The 11,474-nt window shown below is 43.9% G+C and overlaps 2 protein-coding genes across 2 annotated transcripts; one reads left to right on the forward strand and one right to left on the reverse strand.

The window, feature by feature from the left end:
* The first annotated feature begins 235 nt into the window (after positions 1-235).
* Positions 236-7,857, forward strand: LOC128756276 (claudin domain-containing protein 1-like). The gene is made up of 4 exons (XM_053860656.1): positions 236-942; positions 3,027-3,134; positions 3,243-3,380; positions 4,057-7,857. Exons 1-4 carry the CDS (start codon positions 651-653, stop codon positions 4,275-4,277), a joined length of 759 nt encoding a protein of 252 aa, XP_053716631.1. The 5' UTR covers positions 236-650; the 3' UTR covers positions 4,278-7,857.
* Positions 6,719-9,868, reverse strand: LOC128755925 (N-acyl-aromatic-L-amino acid amidohydrolase (carboxylate-forming) B-like). Its single transcript, XM_053860036.1, has 7 exons — positions 9,600-9,868; positions 9,348-9,543; positions 9,173-9,266; positions 8,999-9,106; positions 8,349-8,461; positions 6,845-7,106; positions 6,719-6,726 (listed from the first exon to the last, which is right to left on the reverse strand). Exons 1-7 carry the CDS (start codon positions 9,830-9,832, stop codon positions 6,719-6,721), a joined length of 1,014 nt encoding a protein of 337 aa, XP_053716011.1. The 5' UTR covers positions 9,833-9,868.
* Between the last annotated feature and the right edge of the window lie 1,606 nt (positions 9,869-11,474).

The raw sequence follows: 11,474 nt of genomic DNA on the forward strand, positions 1-11,474 counted from the left end.
CCTCATGTACGCAATTGGTATAGAAATATCATGTCAGTATTTCTCGCCAGGAGTTTGTTCTGTGTCATTAGATCAGTTTTTTTTTTTTTATTTGTACATTGCACGAGTGTCTACTGTACTTTATTATTACACGAGCACTTTCTGTGCGGTGTATTCCCGGGACGGGTCACTGCGCAGCCCCCGACCTTACGTGCGCGTATTTGTGCGCGTGGGAGCGCGCGCGCCTCAGCGTTTGCCGGAAGATGAACAAATAAGGATTATTCCTGGACATTCTTGGCGGCGTCCCTCGGTCCCAGAATAAGCACTGGGAAGCCTACATCCTCGTCGCTTCTGCTTCTGCAGTGAGCCTGAGGGACGAGCCGACTAGATTGTGATGATCACAACAGTGAAATCTGTGACAGCGTCGGACCACCTGCCATCTGGAGAAGTAGGACAAGCGACCAGATGGCGCCTTCGGGTCGCTCGGTGCGAACACTAACCGCCCGCGGGAGATAGGTAACGATCGGGAACCGCTCGCGCATTGAATATCATTTTGGACGTTGTCGTATATGTTCGGATGATACACGCGAAACACAGGGATTCACTTTGGTCGTGATTCCACCGAGCAGGACGACTTAATCCTCTGTGACGTGCCAGCGAGTCCGTGAACAATGGTAGACAACCGCTACGCCACAGCGTTGGTCATCGCCTGCGTGCTGAGCCTCCTGGCAACCGTGTATCTGTCGGTCGCTATCGGGACGCAGCACTGGTACCAGTACAGCAGCCCCGCGGTCCACGGAGAGGCCAACGTGTCTGACCTGCGCTCCATGTATGAGGAGTTCATGGAAGGAGAGTTCGATGAGAAGACTTACAGCGACACTTTGTTCCGACTCAACGGCACTGTGGGCCTGTGGTGGAGGTGTGTCCTTGTTCCTGCTGGTCCTCAGTGGTACAAAGATGAAGGTATGTATGCGCTCTGACAGGTGAGTCAGCGCCACCTGATGTGTCACTCAACGCTGCGTTGGAGAACAATAGTGGATGATTATTCACTTGTGCACTTCTTGATCTCATAAGCGTTGTTGTTTCCAAGGTGGCAGCTCTCCAGCGAGAGACCTGTGTGAGCTACAGCTATCACCAGCTCGCCACAGCTTTACCTTTAAAGAACATCAGCTCTACTCTTAGTATCTTTAAAATGGCAAAACTCCGAACCTTGCTGGACCAACGCTTCTGTTTTGGTTCGAGAGTTAGATGTTTTTTTGGTTGAACAGCATGTCAAGGCACCAGGAAGGCTTTGTAGTTATGGCATATGATGTTATTAATTCTACCAATAGTAGATACTGCCACTACCTAAATAAAAAAAAACAAGATTCTGTTCCAAATTCTGATTTCTCCAGATAACCATGTTGTAATTGAACAAATGAAATTGCCAGGGGTTCTTAACCTTTTTGATCTCGGGGCCCAACTTTTCCACAGCAAATGGACCCGGGGCCCATTCAAGGAATAGACCTGATTGAACAAACCAAAACCTTGTGAAATGACATGTGATCATCGCAAAGATATTGATCATCACTTTCTTCATCGTCTTGTCTTCTCAAGAACTTCTCCATTGTTAACTATCATAAATTTGCAGCTGAGCATCTCGCGACCCTCACGGCCCACAGGTGTAAAACAGTATACTTCTAGCGGCCCTCTAGGAGGCACTGGTGGCCCAACCATTTAAGGGTTGAGAGTCGCTGCTCTAGGCTTCAGGGTCTGAATTGTCCACCTCATTACCTGAGCTGTCTTCTGCTACAGACTGTTTAGGGAACACATTAACCATGAATAGAGAAAAAGAAAAAGAGTTGCCTTATCTCCCAAATAAAGGTAAGTGCTAGTTAGGTTTGAAGATAATCTCTGACGTCACAAAGCTTAGTCGCAGATAATGGCAGACCTCCGTCAAAAGTTGTTCCCTGACACATACCATGATATGGAGTGAAAGTGAATACCTGTGATCAAGAATAACATCATGTTTTTGATTTACTAAGAACCATTTCCACACATGACAAACACTTATCTCTTTTTGGGAAAACTTGTATGGGGCAAGCATATTTCAAAGGTTTTTGGAAAGTAATACTTGTGTCAAAGTAGTGGCTACAAGTCTGACAATGACTCACTAGTGCCTGTAATTCAAGTGTTGTCTGGCAAAAGGAGTCATTTAAAATAGGGATCTAGCATTTGAAGCTATATGCACACAAATTAAGTTGGCGGCGAGGTTCTGTCCTGAGGGTTCTCAGACTGGAATCGCATCGCACTATTTTTGCAATTCAAATGAACAAGGTAAAGGAATGTGATTTGGAAACCAACTGCATGCCGACGTGCTGAGAGCGCAGTAGGCACTTCAGCAGTGACTGCGGCGACTGGTGACTGAGTTGCAGCGAGTCGTCAGCAGCTGAAGAATATCTGGACTTGAGGGCAAACCGGTCCTCAAAGGGCCAGGGTGATGCATGTTTTTGTTCCCACCGATCAAGCACACACAGTTTAACCAATGAGGTGTAAGATGAAACAAGCAACATCAGACTGATGACACTACCAAGACACCTGACAGGGGAGAAGCTGTCCTCTTGCTGGGTTGGAACAAAAACCTGCACCCACTGTGGTCCTTTATGAAAGAGTTTGCCCACCCCTGATTTACCGGATCCACTGTGCTTGTTATCGACTGACTCCCTGCTGGAGTGATGCATCATACATGACATAAACACAGTCTAGATGTGGAAAGAAAGAGAAGCCGCTTGTGTCTGAGTATTGGCGTCAGGGTCGGAGGTGCCCCTCAACACAAAAACACAGTTTTCAGCAGCTGTGCTTTGCTTCTTTCTCTGATTTTATTTAACCATGTGATCATTGTACGACGCGTATAATTGTGTGTTATTCATATCACTGTCTCCCTCAATTCTTCCATCCATCATAATATGTGGCTGGCTTACAGGGTAGAAGTGTTCATATGTTAACTGTATCGGTATCAGTTCAATTTTGTCCCATGATCGTTTTGTCCTGTGTCCTCTCTCGTCCAGAGTCCAAAATGGTCTTGGAATGCCGGAGCTTCACTCTACCTCAACAGCTGACTCCTAAGTACAAAGAGCCAGGTAACCATAACAGCGGGGAGGACATGCTGCGGACATGTAAGTTCTCTGAGATTTATTTTGGTTATTCACTCGAGGCTTGTAGGTAAATGTCCACCTAAAACACAAAAAAAACAACAGCTTGTCATGTCTTGTGTGTATTTATAGACCTGTGGCGGTGCCAGTTTCTTCTCCCACTGGCTTCTTTGGTACTGGTCGTCCTGGCAGGTTTGACTGGGTTCTGTGCTTGCCTCTGTGGAAGCCTCACCCCCACACTTGGCATCGGAATACTTCACTTACTGGCAGGTAAGACCTGTTGAGTTGTTCAGTCATTCTGACTCTGGCACAGCGACATCGATACTCACCTGTCGGGCTGAATGATTTAGCATATTCTAATCAAAATCGCAATTTCAAATGTGCAGCAAGTGAGAGTTGTGACATCAAATTTCACAGTAAAACAATGCATGCAACATAAAAAAAAACAATTAACAACTAATAATTATGTGTCGACCAGCCAGCATAGCTGATGTAGTGTTGTACTGTAGTATATATATTCTATGTCTCAATTCTTCGATTTCTCAAAATGCGGTGTCCTTTGTGAAATGGCAGCCATGTTCTCATGGAGTCTGTTTGGTTCGACTCGTTTGGTATGAACACGCCACTAACTGTGGCCGAAGACGCCCAACTATTGTTTGGTGAGATCTCACGCATTCTTGATCAGATCTCAAAGGTACATCTCAAAAATGACGGGCATTTCAGGCATGCCTGATGCCTGACCTCTGTAAAATGTCATCGAGGCCATCGAAATGTTTAGTCAATTAAAGTGGAAGGACATGAGACCGTCCTATTGATTCGGTAATAATTTCTCTTTCCCTTCAAAAACATTGCAGTCAGAACTTTATCGGTCTTTGGTGAAGAAAGCTGGGTGTGTTTGTGGAAATCAGAATTATGTTGAAAAACTCTGCTCCTTTGGTCTGTGCAGGTATTTGTTCCTTAGCCACGGTGTGCTGCTACCTGGCAGGGACAGACCTGCTCCATAGGGTCTCCATGCTGCCAGAGAAGGTGGACGGCTCGCTGGGCTGGTCCCTCTATTTGGCGCTCATCTCCTCGCCCCTGCATATGATGGCAGCCGCTCTATTAATGTGGGCAGCACGCAGCCACAGCCAGAACTATTACAGGATGACAGCCTACCGGGTGGCATAGACCTGGCCACTCTGGTACCACAATGCTTTCTGTTATGGCCTCAGAGGAGGAGAATTGTGGGTCAGTCTCCCCTAAAGGATTAAAGTGTGTGTGTCCTCTATAGCGACAACCCGGACCAGATGTTTTTAATCTAGCAAAGATTGTGGAATTAGATTGAAGACGGTCTTTTGAGACAGTCGTTTACGCCTGAGTAGTTGGAACAGGGTGGTATTTATAACTAGGATGATTTTAGAAACCTTGAAATGTATTTTTCACTTTGATGGCAACCTAGATTCCTTTGTCATGACAGAATGTGCTTTACATGTGTGTACTATCTGTCATCTATGACACTAACCGTCGTGTTTTGGTGTTGGCGCCGCAGTTCCTGCCTTGATTCTGGTCCTGCACTCACACATCGAGCTGTGTGAACTCGATTTTAAAGCTGTTCACTTCTGATGAAAAGCTCTAATCTATGCAGTTGGTGACGTTGCAGTTTTTGGTGTCGAAATGTGTTGAAATCGTCCCAGAATTTTCACCTTTCTTGGTTCAGGCTTCACCATTGTTTGTTTTTCACGTCGCCATGTTTGCAGAAAAATGCTGTGGAGCTGTTTTAAAAATACACACTGACAAGAGCGTGACAACTGACAGCTCTTTCTTTCATCAAGGCTGAGCGATCTTTGTTCAGACTTTCTGCGTCAGTGCCTCGTGAAGTGTTCTGGAATCAGGCCCTGCTTTAAAGAGACCAGGAAAACTATCAGAATGGATAAGAGTCTAACTAATATATAAAAAAGAAACAACTGCAAGAAAGTGAGCTAAAAAATATTCAGACTGACGATGAGTGTGTTACATAAAACGTTGCCTTTAGACAATCATCATTTGCTGTATTTCTCCCACGAGTTGGTAACACACCCAGGTGAGTACAGACAATCATGCTCTTCACGGTGATTCATGGGTGAACAATCAGATGGTAGCCATTGATAGCTTGTTATACACCTTGGTAAGTGCGTGAAACAAAGCCCTCCAGTCCATACCAGCAATTCTTGTCTTATCTTTCCTCATTGCACCATCTATTTATAGGCCACAAGCACACTCAATAAAAATACTTTCCCTGTCGAATATTGAAACAGATTTCGGTGGGTTAGGCCTCCAAACATCATTTCCTCCTGCTGAAGGACGGACCTTTTTCAGTACCTCCTTCAGAGTGACAACCGTATTATAGTTGTTGAATAAGATGGATTTTTGAAGTTTCTGTTCATCACGGCACACCTGAAATACACTGCTTTGAACGACATCATAGGAAAGAAATAGATATGAGGAAGAGAATCGCGGACTTGCACTAAACTGGTTCATCCGACAAAGGGAGCTTTATAATACACATAATGAAACCGGTCCTGGGCGCCTGCATGGGCTGGGTCACCAGGAAGGTGAATGGCTATTGTCACATTGGTAAATACCTCACATTTTGGAGATGTACTGTGGTCGGGCGGATTAAAATTCCTGCACACTATTGTGGTAACATTATTGTGGGAACATACCCATGTCATTCAGTTTCAGTGCAAGACGAGGCAAACGTCTGACTGATAAGCCTCGCTCTCATCATTCTGAATGTTGGAAGTGAATCTGACTCATAGCACTAGAAGTGAAATCCTGAATTTATTCATTTCATGTCAGACACCGCACATTAAGGCTACACCAATTGTATGGCTTTTTATGGCATTGTAAGATGTTTATCACATGGAGGATTGAAATGAAAGAAAATGAGCCGGCAGTCAAATAAGATCATGTTCAGAGTTTTATTGCAAGGGTTTGATCACAGCCTAGTTCATAAGTGTGACAGTTATAATGCATAAGAAGAAGGCTTTTGACTGACGTGCAGAGGTCGTGGAGACACACCGGAAGCACACCACTCTATCATTCCTGGTCTTCAGGGGACTGCGTATTTATTCGTCTACTCAGTGAGCCTGAGGACTCACTCTCAGTATTATTGTCTTTTCCACCATCTGTGTTTTTGGTATGGCTGTTATTTATTGCAAACTCATTGAAATGCTTTTTTTTTTTTTTTTCAGCAAAATGAAAACAATGTGATTTGTGCACTCCTCCTAGTTTTCCTTCCTGGTGCTGTTTAAATGTTACAATGTCCTTATTTATTTATTGTTCTGTTGATGAAACACGCTTTTTGGAAGAAGAACTTCAATCACCAAATGACTTCAGGTCCTGTTACTGGCGTCATGAATGTACTCTGAAGGCCATGTAATATGCTACTTTGCCCTGATTTCTTACTCATTCTTGATGCCGCTGTGCTTGGCCCTTGTGAATTTTCATGTCGTTAAAAGCGCTGTAGAACCCTTGTGATGAACCTTTCAACCTTCAGTGAATGTGTATTTAAAAGCTGTGGCAGTTGGTGTGCAGGGAATATGAACATTCTCAGTTGTCATCTCAATAAAAGCCCTTTGCAATGGGTTTCACGCAACTGGATTCATGGTGTCACAAGTTATTCACTGTTTTCTCTCAGTTCCCATCTTCTTCCTCTCCCTCCTCCTCCTCCTCCTCCTCCTCCTCCTCCTCCTCGTCCTCCACCTCATCCTCATCCTCCTCCTCCTCCCACTGCTCCTCTCCTCTTTTTTCAGAAGCAAAATGTTGTTTGGTATGTTGCTCCTGCTGCTGCACCTGCAGTGGGGGGATCACCACACACCTCTTTCTGGCCAGGGAGAGAGCTATGCCCTTCTCATAATATGCACATTCATTGATGAAGAAGGGATAAAGAGATTCAGTCCCTTTGTAGCTCAGGGTTTCACCTGAGAAGGCCTGGAAGAGGGGGTCGTCAGGCTTCAGGAGGCAAAAGTCCCGGTCCTGCCAGAGAGACACAATGATGGGCAATTCATCATCACACTGGGACTTCTGTCAAGGGCTGACGGTTCAGATATACACACATAGTCTGCGGGAATCAAAGTGAAAATATTACTCCTCTTCCATTCCGTCACACTGCCCATGAACCTCATAAGCCGAGTGCCTCCAGGTCCAACATTCTGCATCCAACATGTCCCCTGTCTCACCTCTCCACATGCCCAGACCCTCTGTGTCTGGCCTTCCTAACTTCTGTCTCCAAACCTCTACGTGAGCTGTTCCTCTGATATGCCTAATCTTGTCCTTCCTAGTTGCTCCTAAAGCAACTGGAAAACACAGTTACCGAGTACTACAAGTGCAGCCCAGAATTCACGTGTCAGTCACAATTGAATATTTGTATTTTTTTATTTTTTATTTGCAAACATGAATTCATAACTTGCTTTATGTTGTGATGTTGTAGTTGAGACCACCTAACATTCCAAGACCAAGACTTTGAGGGGGTGAGACCCAGTCCAAGAAAAAGACTAACCTGACCACACGTCTGTTTGCCAATGTAAGTTCATTGGAACACCACCAAAACAGAATCTGCATTTCCCTCCAGAACTGATGGTTTTATTGAACCATATTTGTCTGTTTTACAGGCCCCTAATTCACTGCCTGCATGACTGTCAGAGGTCATTATTGATGACGGTGATGTTGCATTTTGAGCCAGCTTGTCAGTCAATGAATGGTTGCGAAAACAAAGGAAATAATTTGTCAGGACTTTAACACATTACAGATATATATATATATATATATATATATATATATATATATATATATATATATATATATATATATATATATATATATATATATATATATATATATATATATACACAATATTATTGTTTCTATTATTGTTATTTTTAACTACAGCAGCTGTGGATATAAAAAAAATATATCCTGATTCCATATGGCAGGCGCCTTGAAGACCTTGAAATTGTGGTGTTGAGTCCAGTCTTAAGACGCAGAACTGTCTCCTGTACACCTGAGGTACACACTACTTTTTAGCATTTGTTTTTCCATGCTTTACAAACAGCTACAATAATACATCTTTCATTGAAAAGCACGCCAGAAGAAATGAGGAAGAGGATCATCCACTTATTCAAGTCAGGGTCACACCTGGGTACAACTGAGATGTATGTTCAAACAATCCTACTAAAGTGTACATGCCATTTCTCTGTCTGTTATTGATGTAACGTGTACCTGGAGCTCCGGATGAATCGCTGCTGTGATGTTGCACGTCTCACAATCTCTTGGGTAGTCGATGTGTCGCACTATAGTGAATACATCAACTGACCCGCCTTCAAAAACAGTTCCTAAACACAGACATTGAAATTAAAAAATAAAATAAAATAAAATAATTAAAAAAAGAGTGGTCACCAAGAGTTGCTGGTTCTAAGGCATCATTTTATAATATTTGATTTAATATTTCCTATCTTTGTGAATCCTACTTAAAAATTGCAAAGAGCCAAGAGGGTCCATTATATTGATGGCATTCTGGTCTCATAATGACATGCTATCAGACTGACAACACCACATTGGGACAACAGGGAAAAGTGGGAATAAGGGGCAGAGATGGAATTGCAAGGTGAATGTTGACTGAACTTTAGGTATCGGAAACAATGTTGTACAATTCAGGAAGGTGTCAGTCATACAGCTGTCTGATGTAATTGCACTGTATTAGAGGAGATCGATATGACCATGCATTGCATTCATTCACTCGCTCATTCTTATTTCAGTGTACCACTCTGATAGTGTGAACTCAACATCCATAGAGTCACTGGCAGCTTGGGAAAGGTTGGTGAACCCTGGGTCCTGATTGTGTCGCTTCTTTGTTTGATTTTGGTTTGTACCTGAGTTGTAGCAACGCACCCAGTCAAGCATGTGTCGGACTCCAACTTTCATGGCTGTGTAGATGTTTGACCTGACCACACCATGAGGCTGAGGTCCAACCTCCATGGCTGGAGAAAAAAAAATGTCAGCGAATCATGCTTCACTTTGAGGAGTAATTGAAAAGCGTAACTTACCAAAGCCATGTTTTCCTACTGAATCTAAAGAATAGGACTCTTTATGTGACACATCAAAATGGATGTACCTCACTGGGATGTCCGGCATCTGCTTCTGAGGATGAAACGTCATGTTAAGACAAAAGAGTTTCAGAGTTTGTTTTTTTTGTTTTTGCAGAAGTGCGTTTCTTCATACCTGCAAGTGTTTGAAAATGTGGAGACAGATCCAATCAGAGTCTGAGTAGCAAATCAGGCACAGCCCCATGTTAGAAGTCGTGTTGTGAAGATCGCAGACCAGATCCATGGCCGCTGGACTCCCTTTAGGACCAAGAATGGCGTTCAGCTCTCTGGACCGGACGATCTCATAGGGTGCCTTATGTGCTATTGGACCACTGAGGAGAGCACAGAGTCAGAGCCTCACCAGCCTCACCACCGAGGACTGACATACTTCAGGACGGCTTGGGTGAAGCAGCGGTTCAGGTCGGTGTCGAGGTATCTGCGGCACTGCAGCATGGCTCGTGGGTTCGACAGCACCATCTGCACTGACAGTAACTCATTTTCCTTCTTCTCTTTCAGCAGTTCCCTCACCAGGTACACCCCAGACAGCTCGTTGCCATGGGTACCACCACAAACAGCCACCCTGGCCAGCCTCGGTAAATGCACCACTTCCTCCACTTCCATCTGACTGACACAGAGTATTTCAGAATTTCAGGAGTGGAACAGGAAGAAGGAGCAATTCTGAAACTTTCTATTGAAAGCACTGCAGACAGGACCAGGGATTCCCTCACGCATCACTAGAAAGATGCCAAACTTTCACTGCAACACCACAGTCGCCTCCCCTCCCCTCCCCTCACGGGCTTTAGTGCTCATGCTGTACAAAACATGATGGACATGAATCATCTCCGAGGCTCATTAAAACCCAAAGGAACAAACAACAGGAGACATGAATGACAAGGGATCATAGATCTTACCCAGTCTTGCCCAGCTGTTACCTTTCTCCCCTCTTCTCTGCCGTTTACCCTCTCACCCCCCTCGGGGCTTTTATGCAGTTTTTCCTGATTCAGCATCCCTCCCTCTGTGCAGGGGTTGATTGTCCATACAATGTTTTTCAAGCTTAGGCTATCACCTCTTACCTACTTCTCAGCATTTTCTGTGGTTGATGTCCTGGGTGTGCCTCCCACCTTCCATCCATCTAATCTCAAGGCTAATGCATGGAAAGAGTGCGTATTTTGGCATTATCTGTGAACTGTCAGCCCCTCCCAGTTCCAGCCTGCCGCTGTCCACCATGTATAGGATCGCAGGTTCCAGTCTGCCTTTCAGAAAATTTGCCAAGAATAAATCTGCTAGCGTGACTCAGCAGGAGTGTGTGTGTGTGTGTGTTTATGTATGTAGTACAACCACATTCACTAAAGGAAAATACCACCACGAGCCTGTGAAATGATACAACTCCCTCGCTGGCTTACCATGGTGACTGAGCTAAAATGAAAACATTATACAAGAAACCCAGACACAAATACATTACTTTCTTTAACAATCAGTATATGAGTGTGAAGTAAGCAAGTAGCACGAATTACAGCAACTTATAAGTGTGGAGAGACTTTTTTGTTAAGAATTTAGATATAAATAACGGAGCAACAAAAAGTCAAGTGACAGAAGGAGACAGAAATGAAGGAAGACAGAAGAAAAATAAATAAATAAATTGGAGAGAGGCAAAATGAAACTAAGCCAGAGCATGTGAATGTATATGAATAATGTATACACATGTTCGCAAAAGGAATTCAAATTAAGGGTGGATGTAAGGGTAATGATAGATTAAGAACAAACAGCTGTGGTTCACGATAGCCAAAGTTGTGTCCTCGCTGGTTTTGCATGAAGGATCACACCAAGAGCAAGAATGACTGAGAGACTTTAAATTGCGTAGCTCAGCAATACCTCATACACCCAGAGACAGGCCAAAGCAAGCAAATTCAATGACATGCTTATTTAATGGCTGTAGGAGCCGGAACCTTCAAGGGTTGCGAAGCAAAAAACTCTCCATCACTTCAGGTAGAGCTGGTCAAGATAGAAATGTGTTGAACACAGTGCATCAAAGTGCCAACAAGATCTTTACATACAAATAGTTGGCTCAGTGATTTAAAGTGGAGACAGGACCCAGGTGTAGGTGGACAGGAATTCAATGAGTGTCTTGTGGTAACAACAATGTTCATCACTCTGCAGTAAGAGGAAGGAATGCTTGGCATTTGGTTTAGACTCTTATTTCCAGTCATAGACTGACAGTTAGAAGCATTTATAAATCTGTTGGGAGCACGACCTGAACGGCGTT

The sequence above is a fragment of the Synchiropus splendidus genome, chromosome 3, assembly GCF_027744825.2.
Source record: "Synchiropus splendidus isolate RoL2022-P1 chromosome 3, RoL_Sspl_1.0, whole genome shotgun sequence".
In the NCBI taxonomy this organism is placed as follows: domain Eukaryota; kingdom Metazoa; phylum Chordata; class Actinopteri; order Syngnathiformes; family Callionymidae; genus Synchiropus; species Synchiropus splendidus.

What these genes read in the sequence shown, in the direction of transcription:
- LOC128756276 (XM_053860656.1), top strand. Translation starts at nt 651, where the DNA reads ATGGTAGACAACCGCTACGCCACAGCGTTGGTCATCGCCTGCGTGCTG. An exon ending in TCAGTGGTACAAAGATGAAG is followed by an intron (nt 943 to 3,026) that starts GTATGTATGCGC and finishes TCTCTCGTCCAG; the next exon opens with AGTCCAAAATGGTCTTGGAA. An exon ending in GGAGGACATGCTGCGGACAT is followed by an intron (nt 3,135 to 3,242) that starts GTAAGTTCTCTG and finishes GTGTATTTATAG; the next exon opens with ACCTGTGGCGGTGCCAGTTT.
- LOC128755925 (XM_053860036.1), bottom strand. Translation starts at nt 9,832, where the DNA reads ATGGAAGTGGAGGAAGTGGTGCATTTACCGAGGCTGGCCAGGGTGGCT. An exon ending in AGTAGGAAAACATGGCTTTG is followed by an intron (nt 9,107 to 9,172) that starts GTAAGTTACGCT and finishes TTTTTTCTCCAG; the next exon opens with CCATGGAGGTTGGACCTCAG. An exon ending in CGATTCATCCGGAGCTCCAG is followed by an intron (nt 7,107 to 8,348) that starts GTACACGTTACA and finishes TCTCTCTGGCAG; the next exon opens with GACCGGGACTTTTGCCTCCT.